Source organism: Euprymna scolopes, chromosome 36 (assembly GCF_053919585.1).
Source record: "Euprymna scolopes isolate OS-2025 chromosome 36, ASM5391958v1, whole genome shotgun sequence".
Lineage (NCBI taxonomy): Eukaryota > Metazoa > Mollusca > Cephalopoda > Sepiida > Sepiolidae > Euprymna > Euprymna scolopes.
Window position 1 is genome coordinate 83,665,359 of NC_136517.1, and position 14,365 is coordinate 83,679,723.

General features: G+C 35.1%; 1 protein-coding gene and 1 pseudogene across 3 annotated transcripts in view; one reads left to right on the top strand and one right to left on the bottom strand.

Annotated features, from left to right (window-relative positions):
- Positions 1 to 14,365, bottom strand: part of LOC145260644 (ligand of Numb protein X 2-like) — a 432,919-nt gene that overhangs the window by 212,485 nt on the left and 206,069 nt on the right. Inside the window, exon 1 of one of the 3 annotated variants that reach the window (XM_080118972.1) lies at positions 4,736 to 5,095. The exons of the other annotated variants lie outside the window; for them this stretch is intronic. Coding sequence (XP_079975098.1) covers positions 4,736 to 4,788 — 53 coding nt within the window. The 5' untranslated portion in view covers positions 4,789 to 5,095. Of the gene's footprint in view, positions 1 to 4,735; positions 5,096 to 14,365 lie in introns of those variants that run through there. 3 annotated transcript variants of the gene reach the window in all.
- Positions 13,028 to 13,145, top strand: LOC145260701 (5S ribosomal RNA; annotated as a pseudogene).

A 14,365-nucleotide genomic window follows, 5' to 3' on the forward strand; every position in this document is an offset into this window, starting at 1 on the left:
TCCAGGTAGAAGAGTAACTTATATTGACGTTGGTAACATTTATTGGTACTTCTACAGTTTATCGCCGAAAATGGAAACGTCATTTTTTTTCGCGCACCTGTCGAAAATATCCGAGGGAGAAATCAGTATTTTAAATTATGGCTGAAGTTAGAAGTAAATAACAACAACAAAAAAAAATCAAACTAGATATTAATTACTTCCGGAAAGAATTCTGAAAAAAAAAGTAAATAAAGAAAGTGAAAGAAAATATATATCCGTGATTGTTTAATTGGAAATGTTTCTATTTAATTAATGAAAACGGGAAAGTTTGTTATGAAACACACGCGCACAAAACAGAAAATTAAAATGGCATATCTATAACTGTTTAAACTGGGCGAGCGCCATTGGAAAACCAAAACATTTATTGCATAAAAAATTATCAAAATATTTATTTACTGCAAAAATTTGCGTAAGAAAATATAATTTTAATAAAACAATTTTGTAATGAAAGCAACATTGGATTTTTATAAAATAGATTTTTTTTCGAACAAATAAATAATTTTAATGAAACATTATTTTTAATTAAAACAACTTTGAAGGGTTAACAACAAATTAATTTAATGAAACAGAAAAATCATTATCTAGTTTAAATTTTTTATTTTTTAAAATTTATTTCATGCTTCGATCATAGTTTAAAATATTGATTTCTCCTTAGGATTTTAATGACAGGTGCGCGAAAAAATGGTGTCCTCATTTTCGGCGATAAACTGTAGAAATACCTATTTGTTTGTATATTTAAAAAAAATTTTACCGTTTTTTTTTGTTTTTTTTTTTGCTATTATAAAATAATGTCCACGTTGTAGTTCGTCAATTGAAAGTATACGAAGGAGTAAATTTTAAACTCTCGTCATTTCATGAAGTTGCGTTCCAGAACGGATAAAATTAATTCCTCGAACAGATTTACAACACTTACGAAAATTAAAAAAAAAAAAAAAAATTAGAGTAGTCACCGCTTACCAAGGTCCGGAGGCTACTTAAGGATAAGGGTTAATGAATGTAAAAAATGGTAGTTTAGCAATCGTTAATACAGAGTGGAACGATAAAATTGTCGCCCTAGGAAAGACGACATGATTCTATTTCCGTTTGGTGAAAACCTTTTTTTTTTTTTTTTTTTTTTTTTTTTTTTTTTTTGCAGACCATCTACTAGTTGGCCAGCTGTGTACAAATCCTAACAGCGATAGGAGCCTTCTATCATGTCTGAAAGTGACACAATATCCAATGAGTGAGATCGGAGATGCGCCGCTGTACAAATCCTGCTTTGTAGCGATTCAAGTTATGACAACAGGACCATTGCCAGCATCCTCAAAATGCATTGCTGCATTGCCACGAATAACAGGGACGTGCTCAGAGTGATGAAAACAAAGTTTCCGGCCAAAATTATGGTCTTGGTGTGGTTTCAAGTGAGGGCCACATCATGCCACCTCACATCTTCGAAGTCGGCTTGAAAGTCAACATCAAAGTGTATCCGGATGTGCTGAAGAGTGTGGTGATCTAGTGCAATCAGGTGGTCACTGGCAGACCCTGGGTCTGGCAACAGGACTCGGCGACGTCCAACAAAAAGAAACCCAGGCTTGGCTTAAGAAAGGGTACTATGACTTTGTACCCTTCTCTTACTGGCTCCCTCCTTTGTCGACCTGAATCTGTCCTGGAGATGTATCGAGGCGGTGATTGAGGCTGAAGGTGGCTACATTTAATAGATGTCAGCTCTACTACATAATCAAGTTACCTGAATTGAATTTTTTCAATAAAAATTTTAAAATAAAGCTGTAGTGTTGTTTTCTTTAGGGCGAGAAATGTATCGTTCCATCCTGTACCTAGCGTAATGATCGGTTAATTAAGAAGTGAGCCCTATCTGAATATAAACATAGGCACATACCTAACCATATGTAACTGTCACAGTTTAAATTAAAACAACAATTACAGAAAAATTATGTTTCGCAAGTGTTCGCGCTATTAACGCCTCAAACAGACGACGAAGTTAAGAAAATAAAATTAAATAAGAATCAAAAGCGTCCCAAATTGGAAGGAAAAAACGTATCAATCGGTATGGAAAAAAAAAAGTCCGATTATGAAGATAGAATGAAAGATTTCTTTCCGAATTTTCAAACGGTATAGGTAGAGAGTCCGACTTGCTATTCAAATTTAACGTAAAATAGCCTCAGTTTTGGGCAATTATAACTTTTTAGGAAAGTTAACCAAATTTTCTACCACGAACTCCAAGTGGTACGTACGGTCATAAAAACAAACAGAAAAACAAACACGTAATTACCTAAAAGAAAAAAAAAGTACACCCCTCCCACACATAAATGTCGTGCACAGAATTTATTATTTAAAGGAGGTTAACTGCTCTAAAACTCTAAAATAATAAGAAAATGTACAATAATTTTATGTTAAATTTATATACAAATTGATTTATCCTCTCCCTAAAATGATGTTTATTTTTTTTATTTTTATTTTTTCGGTTAAGCTTTATTTATTTTGCGTGCGTGTAATCGCCTAAATACAAAAAAAGTAGAATCTCATTTTTAGAGATTAACAGGTAGTGTAAATTGTTAATATTCAAAAATACCGATTTCTTTTTTTAATAATTCATATAAAAAATAACAATTCAATACACATTTTTAGTGGAGTTTGTACTGTCCACTATTATTATTCTTTTTCAAATTAATTTACAATATCAAAATCTTTAGGATCCAAAATATTTTTTTGTTTAATTTTTTTTATTGGTAAATTTACAAATAAATACTCTTCACTGATTCAGCCCACAATAAATAAATAAATAAATAAATAAAATAATAGGATTATACTTTTGGGGCAATTACGCGTGAACATTGAAAAACTTGGCGAAAGAAAAACCGAACCAAAAATATTTTAGAATTTAGAGTGGGGGATTAATTTCGCATATGAATTTAATGTAAAAGAATCCTTTATATCCGGGATATTCTTACGTTTATGGCAGTTAACCAACATTTTTTTTTGTTTGCTATGGGAAATAAATCCTGCGCGTATTTTCGGGGGGGGGGGGGGTCTACTTTAAAAATTTTTTTTTTTTTTTAAGGCGATTATATGTGGTTTTACGACCTTGCTAGTAGGACTTAGGGTTAGTGGTAAAAACAAATTAGTTAATTGTCCCCAAAAGTTAGAATAGTTTAGAAATGGGAGATAATTTTCTGTGAAATTTATATGCGAAATTGATTCCCCACTCCAAATTCTAATCTTTATATTTCTTAATTTTTTTCTTCTTTTCATAAGGGTGTTCACTATTCAGTCTACTAAAAAAAAAAAAAAAAAAAAGAAAGTTTTTTATTGGGGGGGGGGCAAATAGCCGAGTATATGTTAACACCAAACATTTAAACATAACAGGTAAGGTTTTCAAAATTGTTTTTTTTTCTTTCGATAAAAAACAAAAACAAATAGAAAATCCAGAGTTCAGTAATAATATACATCAAAGAATGGAGTTTTCGCTATTGATGTCTGCTAATTTACCATATTGAAAGATATTTTTTATTTTGATATTTAATTTTCTTGCTCATACGCCCCCATTTTGAAGTCCTAGTCGTGGGCCACCATCAATAGATTGCATATCCTAAACCATACAGTCAATTAAAACATAAAAGTTACATAACATTTTCCAGGGAAAATTTCATATTTTTTCTCTTTGTTTGGCTGGAATAATAAAGTTTCGATGAGAGAAAGCACTAGCCAGACCTCCGCTGGAGGAGTGCAAAGACGACTGGGACCTGGGGTGGGGGACTTATTGCAATCCAGATTACAGTGAAAATTAATAGTTGCTGCCAACGAGAAATCAATGTTAAACGGCTGTTGCGATAACGCAAATTCATCTGCAAAGGAAGAGGTGGAGAGTACTACTGGGAATCTGGGGAGACTTGCTGTCAGGCTCCAGGGAACACCGCAAAATGTTCTCAAAGAAAAATATTTGATGATGGCCTGTGTGACTACTCCTAGGGAGTAAATAATAATAATAATAATAATAATAATAATAATAATAATAATAATAGTTAAGTTCTCCCCATTACCAAATCACTAAATCACGAAAAAAAGAGACCGAAGAGTCAAGGAGGAAGGAAAGATCGAGGAATGAGCACTGACCAGACCTCCACTGTATAAGTGCGAAGAGAACTGGGACCTTGGGGAGGCTTGTTGCCACTCAAATGCCAGTAAAGACCAACAGCCATTGTCAACAAGAAATCAATGGCAAGCAGCTGTTGCGATAATGCAAATTTATTTGCAAATGTTATCGAAAGAGGTGGAGATTACTGGAAAATCTGGGGAGACTTGTCACTCAGCTTCCAGGGAACACCACAGGCTGTATTCAATGAGATCTTTGATGGCTCCTTGTAAGCCAATGATAGTTTAAAAAAAAAAACAAACAAAAAAAAAAAACAATTCATCGAATTATATTATGCTTTTCAAATCAAGTAGAAATGGAATTTTTATTTGATATTCAATTTTCATTAAACAATTTTAATGAAAATGGAATACTATATATATATATATATATATATATATATATATATATATACATACATACATACATATATTGTAGTGTAAAGTCATTTATAAGGGGGTTGAAACCATGGCACTTAAAACGTTGTTTATTAACCACGAATTCGGAATAGGGGCATGCGAACGAGAAAATTCAATATCACTTTATATATTATTTAGTTTTACTTACTGGTACGGAGACAGAACAACAGTCGGAGGCTCTTCATCGTTGTCTCTCAGCATCTTCGATGTGTACGACTGACTCGCATCAACGTGGTAATTTTTTTTATCCGTAGTTTACAGGTAAATACAGACAGAATCCGCATCGAATGGGCGAAAAAGTTTTCATTTTTCCTTTCATCTTTTCGTTGTCGCAAACATGTTTTTTTTTCTGGCAACCACAGTTTCAAACGCAGACCCCAACGTACGCGTTGACGACGGGAAAATATACGGACCGAGACGAAAAAGAAAGTGCACACCGCACGGATGTTAGATCGTCCTTACCCATCCCATGGGCGCGGACCACCACTACAACCTTTCTTTTCCCCCCTTCTCTCTCTTTCTACTATAATATTTTTTTTTTTAATCTTTATATATGTATATTTTTTTCTATTTAGAAAAAGATTCTGTAGCGAAGTGCCGAAGTGGTCCACAATGTAATGACGTTTACGGATAAATGGCGAAGAAACCGGACAGAAACTTGAACATGGACGAGTCGACTGATCGCGGATTGTCTGCGAGTCGGACAAGTGCGCGTATAAAAGTACGTAAAACCGAGAAAGAGAGATCGTGTTTTTTAAAGCAAGTCCGACACGATACACTGAACTTCGTCCAACATGTGTTGCTATGTTGTAACACGTTGCTAGGTTAGTTACAAAAAATCAGTCGGCTATGACTAATATTATTTAACTAAGTGGGAGGGGAGTCAGTTTTTTTTCCTTTTTTTTTTTTTAAAATCCTTTTAGGTCGATACAAAATATAAACTTTTTTGTTTTGTTTTGTTTTTAATCACAAATTAAATAAACATTCAAAGAGTGTTCGATGCGGGGTAGGGTGGGGTGGGGGGGGAAGGTCTATTATTAACTTTAAACCCTGAAAACAAAAAGAACAAAAGGGATTAGGGGTATCTGTCGTGACAAACCTTATGAATCTTTCCTCACGAACAGAAATTGATAACAGATAAAAAAATATATATATATATATGTCGACCATGTGTTTACGTCGCGTCCGTTCGAAATTTGAAAGTAATTTTGAAGCATTTAACTATCGATTAGAAAGGGATTTCTGGATTAAAAAGTACAAAGACAATGGTCAGGTATTGTAAGGCATCATTTATATGGACATAAACAAGGAGAATTAACAAATTTGTTAACAAATCCCTGTCATATCAAAAAACCATAGGAAATGAAGTATTTGTGGGGTCGTTAGTGAAATAAATCTCAAAGCTAATTAAAATGAACGCTAGTGGAGAAAGGCGGGGGAAGTAAAATGGTGTTTTTTTTCTCGAATATTAACGAAAGAATATAGTAACCGGCTAAGTTATTATTATTATTATTATTATTATTATTATTAGTAGTAGTAGTAGTAGTAGTAGTAAAAAAAAGCAGATTGTGTTTCCTAGAGACTAAGTGACAGCAAGTCTTCGTTGGATTCTCAGTACTCTTCACTTCTTCCGATCACCGTTTCAGATCACTTTACATCATCGCAATAGCCGTTTACCATTGAATACTAGGTTATCATTATTCATCACGCTCGGTTAAAAAAAATTTTTTTTTCTTCTAAAGTTAAATATCGAATTAACGAAAGTTTATTTGTTACTATTACTAATTATTATTTATATTAATTATTATTAATTATTACTAAGTGCTATTTAATTATTAGTAATTATTATTTATAGTTACTAATTATTATTACTACTAATTTTTATTATTATTACTAATTATTACTAATTGATATTTAGATAATTATTAGTAATTATTTATTACTACTAATTATTGTTATTTATAGTTACTAATTATTACTACTAATTATTATAATTATCAGCTCACGAAGAATTCTCACGCGTGTATATTAAAAGTGATTGCTCACTGACAAAAACGACTGATGTTTCCTGGAGGCTGAGTGACAGCAAGGCTTTCCATATTTCTAGTACTTACACCGTTAAATCACTTTGCGTTTTCGCAACAGCCATTTACCATGGAATTTTAGTTTCTTCTTCTTATTATTATTATTATTATTAGTAGTAGTATTAGTAATAATTCTCACACGCTAATTCCAGAGTTCGCTTATATTTTTTTTAGTCACGAAAAACTAAAAATAAACAAATGCGATCCATTGTTTTCGCTTCATGAATTAAATTTGGGAATCGAATTATTTTCCATTGTTCCGATATGCATTCTTTTTTTTTTGTTTTGTTCATATTGTAGAAAAATTAAAATTGTTTCATATTATTTTTTTAATACACCATCCCTTGTTATTTAATCGATTATTAAACAGGTTTCTCTTCCAAGTTATTCTACGCGAAAAATGCATCAACTTCCAACCGACGGCACAACCTTAAATGCGAGTGGGGAGAGGAAGGGGGGGGGGGAGATAAAAACAAAACGAAATCAATTCGATTTGCTTCAACACCAAGAAAGAACGAACGAGTCGGACGACAACAAAGGCCGAGATGTTGCGAAGGTGTCGATACGTAAAGAAGCGATACGTACAAAAAAAAAAAATGTAGGAAGGAGGGGTCTAACCCTAACCCATCCCAACCACTAAACGAACACTGACCGCCTCAAGTTGCAGGTGTTTTTTTTTCGGGGGGGGGGGGGCGTTTATTTTGCTGCGGTGGATATGATTGAACCGATTTAGGAGACTTCGAATTATCTCAAAAGAAGGAGTTAAGGTAGGATTAATCTCGACTTTAAAGAAAGGCAGATAAGAGGGGGATAGGCGAAAGAAAATACTAATTATATATATATATATATATATATATATATATATATATATATGTATAAAATTATGTTATCAAAGAGTAAATCTTTAACAAAGCAAAACTTATCAAGATAGGAAAAGCTCAACACTATTAAGAGGAGCAAACAAAATATCTAATATTATATATGGCTCAGAAACGAAGAAAAAAAAATTAGAAAAATGAATTATTCTGTACTTATTTGCTTGCCTCCCCACGAGGGCAGAGTTAGACACAAGGTCGGTTTTTGATGTGTGTGTGGGAGGGGGTAAAACCAAGAGTTTCCCTTCAAAAGGGACAATGTGGATTGGAGAAAATAAAATATAGAAGGATTTTTTTCCTTTAGTGACTGAGGGCAGAATAGATAAACTATAGTATCAGAACAGGTATTACACTTTGCTCCTGGCCAAGATCACCAAGGAGTCTTTATTTACTTGCCTTCCCACGAGGGCAGAGTTAGATGCAAAGTCAGTTCTTTATGTGGGTGGAGGAGGGAGGGGGGTCCAGCTCTGTAAAATGTGCCAGTCTGGGTTGAGACAACACAATTTTAATTGTCTCAGTCTAGAAGGATCTCTCCATCACTGATCGAGAACAGAAATGTTGAAGTGGAGTATCACAACAGGTATTACACTTTGATCATCACCAAATGGCCAATATATGTGTTCTATTAAAATAAATTAATTTGTTACTAATGGTTAATTCATTAATTTAATTTAGTGTTTTTTTTTTTCCATGACAGTGCTTAATCATACCAATAACATAAAAATAAAAATCTGGAAATTTTAAGTTCCAGCTTTCACCTACTTTGAATTGGGACAAAATTAAAATTACCCCCCAGTCGAAAAGGATTTCTCCTGCACTTGACCGAAGAAAGAAAGCATTAGAACAGATACTACAACTGTGCTCCTAAACAAAAGGAAAACGTAAAGAAAGAGGGGGGGGGCTTTAAAAATTCTATTTGTGTTCTAGGGTTTTATTTTTATTTTTTTTTTTCCTAAGATTAATTCATTTTGTTTTTTTTTTTCTTTGTATAAGGTCACCTCACCTATGTTTAAAAACTTCTGGTCAAAATGATATTTAATTTCCCCCCAAAATAAACATTTTTCTATTTTCTTCATGGAATAATAAAAAAAAAATAAAATAAAAAAAGCAGAAAGGGTGATGGTGGGGTATCATGTCCAACCGGTTGTGATAGAAAAAAAACGAAAGAGCCCTTTTTGCCCAAACATATCGTGTACGCCTTTTCCAGGAAATCCACGAACGTCGTTTTTGTCTTTTTTAGCGTCGCTTGCTGAGATGGAAACGGAGACTGAATTCGTTTCCTGTTACGATATTCCATGAATGAATGAATGAATGAATGAAGATCAGACGTAGAGAGACGTAGTAGTAAAAATACACACACGTCTTATTATATATTAGGTTTTATGTACGATCTAAAAAGAAACTGGAATCTTGGGAAGATCTACATCATTCTAGTAATTATAGGAGCAACCAGACTCATGAAAAAAAAAAAGAAAGAAATTTTTTTTTTCAAAAACTACCTGTCGAATATACCCGGTGAACCAAGTGCCAGAGAAATACAAACAATTGCACTCAAAGGACCGGTTAGAAGCTTTAAAAAGATCTCTCCGTTGGAGTGACTGAAATTGTAGGTGAATGCCTGGCATCCGGTAGGATGCTTCGTCCCCATGAAAAAAAATACAAACAAAATTAGATTTCAATTAAAATAAAATAAAAAATAAAAACAAAGACGGAAGACCGAGGGAGTCGCGTGGCCAACACAGAAATGAATTTAACACACAAAAAAAAAATAAATAAAAAATTAAATAAAAACAAAAATGGAAAACAGATACGTAGTGTCTGTGTCTGTCCCTTTCAAAGAAATAAATTACGCGTGCAAATTGGCTTTCTTTGCAATGCACAAATGTATCCTATTTTATGCGATATTTTTATTTATTTATTTTGCAAATTATCAAAAAAAAAAAAAAAATGTTTAAACCTTTTTCTATCGAACGATTCAAAATTTATTAAAAGAAATTTACTTTAAAAAATGTATTACGGGTACCTTTACCGTCTTGCAAATAATAACCAAGTGGTTATCAACGTTTCCGCACGACGTAAATATTTTCATATGGAAATTCATCTGGTTTTATACGCCTAAAATACGTGTTTTTAATGGTCTTATTTTACTTTGATCTCTTTTCTTTCGAATAATACAAAAATTATAACGTTAACATGTAATTATTATCCACCTGTGATCGCTTTAACATACGGGGGGGGGGCGTCTTTTTCTTCCTCTCTCTTTTTTTTTTTTTTTCTGTGTCTATCAAAAATATTAAAAACGGGACACGAACGGTCGTAAAGACAGTGGCGTTTTAATCGAAGACGAAAGACAAAGAAAGGATTTTTTTTTTTAATTATAGTGAATTTTTTCTTTTTTAATTATGAAGGATAAAATAAATTTTAAAAAAAATCTATGAAAAATCAGAATGAAGAAAGAATGAGATATGTGGTCGTGCTGGTCGTCCGGTTAAAATATGGCATGTTGCCGCGTTGAAACCCGTCTTTCGTTCAAATTCGTTCCCACAATTTTGTCATTTTGTGTCTTTTTCAATTTAATAAAATTGTTTGTTTTGGGTTTTTTTTTTTTTTAAGATTGCATCCTCGAAGTCTCCTCTTTAGACTCGACAATGCTTCCACACCTAAGATTTTGGTAGAACGGGGCATCGCATTAACAATAGCCCAGAAGTACTCGATAATCTATTATTTTTTCTTTGCCCAATGTTATTGAATTTAGTGACAGACCGCAGGTGTCGTCCTAACAATGACACGGACTATAAGATCAGTAGCCCCTAAGAAAAAGAAAAAAGAAAAAAAAGGGGGGTGGAATAGGAGGGGGTTCAAATCCAACCGCAGGTATTATTATTTACGTTTGCATTAATAGCGTTGATAAAAGACACGTAGAGACACTCTGGGACTGGGTAAATACTATTCGTTCACAATGCATTCGACATTGAATAACTGAAAAAGGGGTTGATATGCCGTAACAGGTAGTGCGTTCATTAGAAAAAAAACAACATATTTGATTATTTTCCTTGATCATTTCGCGTTTGTTTGTATTTTTTGTTTTAATTCCATATCTGCAGATGATATATATCCTTGTTGTGGTGTCGTTTGTGGCACTGCACACGAGCAGTAGTACCCCCCTCCCTCCGACTCGATGTACACAGACAGATCAATACTATCACCAGCCTCCCACCCCCACCCCTCATTTTCTAAAAAAAAAATAAATAAATAAAAAAAAATAAATAAATAAAACCGCAGCCTATCTGATAGGAGACAGGCAGGACTTAAGTGGAGAGAGATAGATGAAGGGTAATTTAATAATTTACGTAAAAACAAAGAAAGATAAGAGAGGAGATGAAAAAAGAAGAGTAGGGGGAAAATTAGAAAGGGGGAAAAAGAAAGGGAGGGGGAAAAAGAAAGGGAGGGGGGGAAGAAAGGGAGGGGGGAAGAAAGGGAGGGGAAAAGAAAGGGAGGGGAAAAGAAAGGGAGGGGAAAAGAAAGGGAGGGGAAAAGAAAGGGAGGGGAAAAGAAAGGGAGGGGAAAAGAAAGGGAGGGGGAAAAGAAAGGGAGGGGGGAAAGAAAGGGAGGGGGGAAAGAAAGGGAGGGGGGAAAGAAAGGGAGAGGGGGAAAGAAAGGGAGAGGGGGAAAGAAAGGGAGAGGGGGAAAGAAAGGGAGAGGGGGAAAGAAAGGGAGAGGGGGAAAAGGGAGAGGGGGAAAAGAAAAAGAGGAAAAAAGCAATAAATAACGAGGAAAAAAGCAATAACGAGGGAAGAAAAAAAGAAAAGAGGAAAAAGGAAGAAAAAAAGAAAAGAGGAAAAAGGAGGAAAAAAGAGAAAATGAAAAAGAGAAAAAGAGAAAAGAAAATGAACGAAAAGAGAAAAAAAGGAGAGAAAAGAGAAAAAAGGAGAGAAAAGAGAAAAAAGGAGAGAAAAGAGAAAAAAGGAGAGAAAAGAGAAAAAAGGAGAGAAAAGAGAAAACAAGGAGAGAAAAGAGAAAACAAGGAGAGAAAAGAGAAAACAAGGAGAGAAAAGAGAAAACAAGGAAAGAAAAGAGAAAAAAGGAAAGAAAAGAGAAAAAAAGGAAAGAAAAGAGAAAAAAGGAAAGAAAAGAGAAAAAAGGAAAGAAAAGAGAAAAAAAGGAAAGAAAAGAGAAAAAAAGGAAAGAAAAGAGAAAAAAGGAAAGAAAAGAGAAAAAAGGAAAGAAAAGAGAAAAAAGGAAAGAAAAGAGAAAAAAGGAAAGAAAAAGCTACGGCAATCAATAAAGCAGCTTCAGCTTCTTCCACCTCCGTCACTCATTCCGTCCTTCCTTCCATAATAATAATACACGGTGAAGTTAGTAAAGCCACGACGATTATTACTAAGCCAAGCTTGGTCCGGCATCGAGCCAAATTCTGTTTGAGGTTAGGGGCGAGAGGAAGGAAGGGGGGCTCAAAATATCGTCTTTCTGCTGCTGCTTACCTTGTGAAATTCAACATCTTCCTCTTTTTTATTGGCTCTTCTTGCAATAATTACTGAAACCCTATAGCGTTCGCAAGTAAAGAGGTTCAATAAGTCCGTACGCACGCGCGCGTGCACTGTAAGACCAGTTGAATATTGTACGATATATCGATGTAAAGATCGGGGAGAGGGGGGAGCTAAAAATCGAATCCGATCAGCTAAAGTAAAGTGGGGAATAATTGCGTATACCCCTCCCTTGGGCTAAAGAAAGTTACGAGTGAAAAAAAAAAAAAAAAAAAAAAAAAAAAAAAAGAAAAGAAAAAAAAAAAGACATTTTACACTGTATTGCATAGAGGTAGATCTCTCGGTATTTCTGAAGTTTACCGTCCGTGCTGAGATAATAACGCTCCCGTCTTGGGGAAGCTCCATGTCTTAACAAGCTTCTGGAACTGACCGTCACTCCTGATCTGAAATGGAATTGAATACACACATCAAATCTGTTGCCAAGGTCGCTGGAAAAATGGTTGGATCACTCTATCGCTCCAGTAGGTATCTCACTGCCGATGTAATTCTCTATCTATATAAAAGACAAGTACGTCCAAGAATAGAGTACTGTTACCACATCAGGGCAGGAACTGCTGGAAGCAGCTTATCCTGCCATGACAGAATTTAAAATAGACTTCGTAGCTTAGCGGGGGATACCACGACCATCGAGAGCTCGGTAGCCACGGGGATACCCTTTTCTCTTCCCTGTAAAAGACGTTGCGAGCCAGTCTCTGCATTATCTTTACTTTCATGGCAAGTGCTTGTCTGAGCTCCAAGCTGCGCCCCCCCCCGCCAATCTCACTGCCGATGCAATCTTCTATCTCTATAAGACTTAAGTACGTCTTAAAACGGAGCACTGTTGCCATATCTGGCCAGGAGTTGCTTGGAGCACAATTTCCTACCTTGAAAGAGTTCAAAACTGGCTTCGAAATCTAGTAGATGATGCCCTGTTCTCTTTCCTGCAACTTCTTTCCCACAATACGGCAATATCACGTTTGACACACCGGTTCCCATCTGATCACTGAAGTTAAGCAACGATGAGCCTGGCCAGTACCAGATGGGTGACCATTTGGGACTTCCAGGTGCTGTATGTGCTCTGCTTATCTTTGTATTGTTCCCAGTCGTCCTGGACTTCTCCTTGCCACTGGACTCAAGCAGTGCCGATTCAGGAGAGGTGTGGTTGGGATTGCGCAACTCTTGCCGCACAATTACACGCGCAGCTGCCATTACAAGGGGTATCCTTTGTCTTTAGAGACTGAACGGAGGCATTATCTTTCCCACAGAAGAGACGTTGCAAACATGTATATAGTACTTTAAGGTCAAAAACTTGCTAACAATAATTGCTAGATGGAAACAATGCTCCCCTCTCTGTCAGAAACATCCTCATGGAATGTGAGGACTAAAGGAAAAAATAAGAAAAATGAGAGTTACGCGACTCCCGCTTAACTTTCTACTCTTCTTGATAATCCTGCCCCCCCCCATCATATCTGGATCGCATGGACAAACAGTTCCCCTGTGCTCGACTAAGCTTCAATGTTTGATGCCTCCATGTAAACCATTAATAGCAGAAACTCGCCTAGCTGCCACAACAGAAAGTGACTTTTCTTTCTCCGAGTGCTTAGCGTTCGGCAGAATTTCCAAAGACAAGGCGGAACAACGTTCAGACCTTGCTTTCAATGGTTTCCTTCTCGAGGAAGCCCCATTTCTTTTATAAACTCCTAGTACCTTCATTTCAAACCTGAAATTGAAGACTGAACTCAAATCTGTTGCTAATGTTGCTGGAAAATAGTTGAATCAGTCCAGCGCGCCATAAAATACCTTACTCTTGATGCAATCTCCTCTTTCTCTAAGAAACATATACGTCCTAAGATAGGTATCGTTGTTATGGTAAAACTTGAGGAGAACGCTCTGGTTTACGGTTGTTTTAAAAATGGAACGGAATTTAAATTTCGTTCCGTTTTAATTTTTTTTTTATTTTAAATTGCGCATGCGCCCTCAAAAATGAATATAATGGAAAGAATAATATTCAGCAATCGTACTTTATATATATATATATATATATATATATATATATATATTAGCATGGGTGCCCCGCGTTGCCTGGGTGTTTGGATGTGTATGTTGAGAAAAAAAAAAAAAAAAAAAAAAACGGTCAATTTTTTAAAAACTTTGACCCCTATTATGACCCCTTAAAATTTATTGTTTTGGGCTCAAATCAATTTATTAAGTTAGATCCATGTTCAAGGAACCTTTATCTAAAATTTCAAGTGTTTAGACCCGAAATTGGCGGAAGTGTTTTATCGAGTTCTCAAAG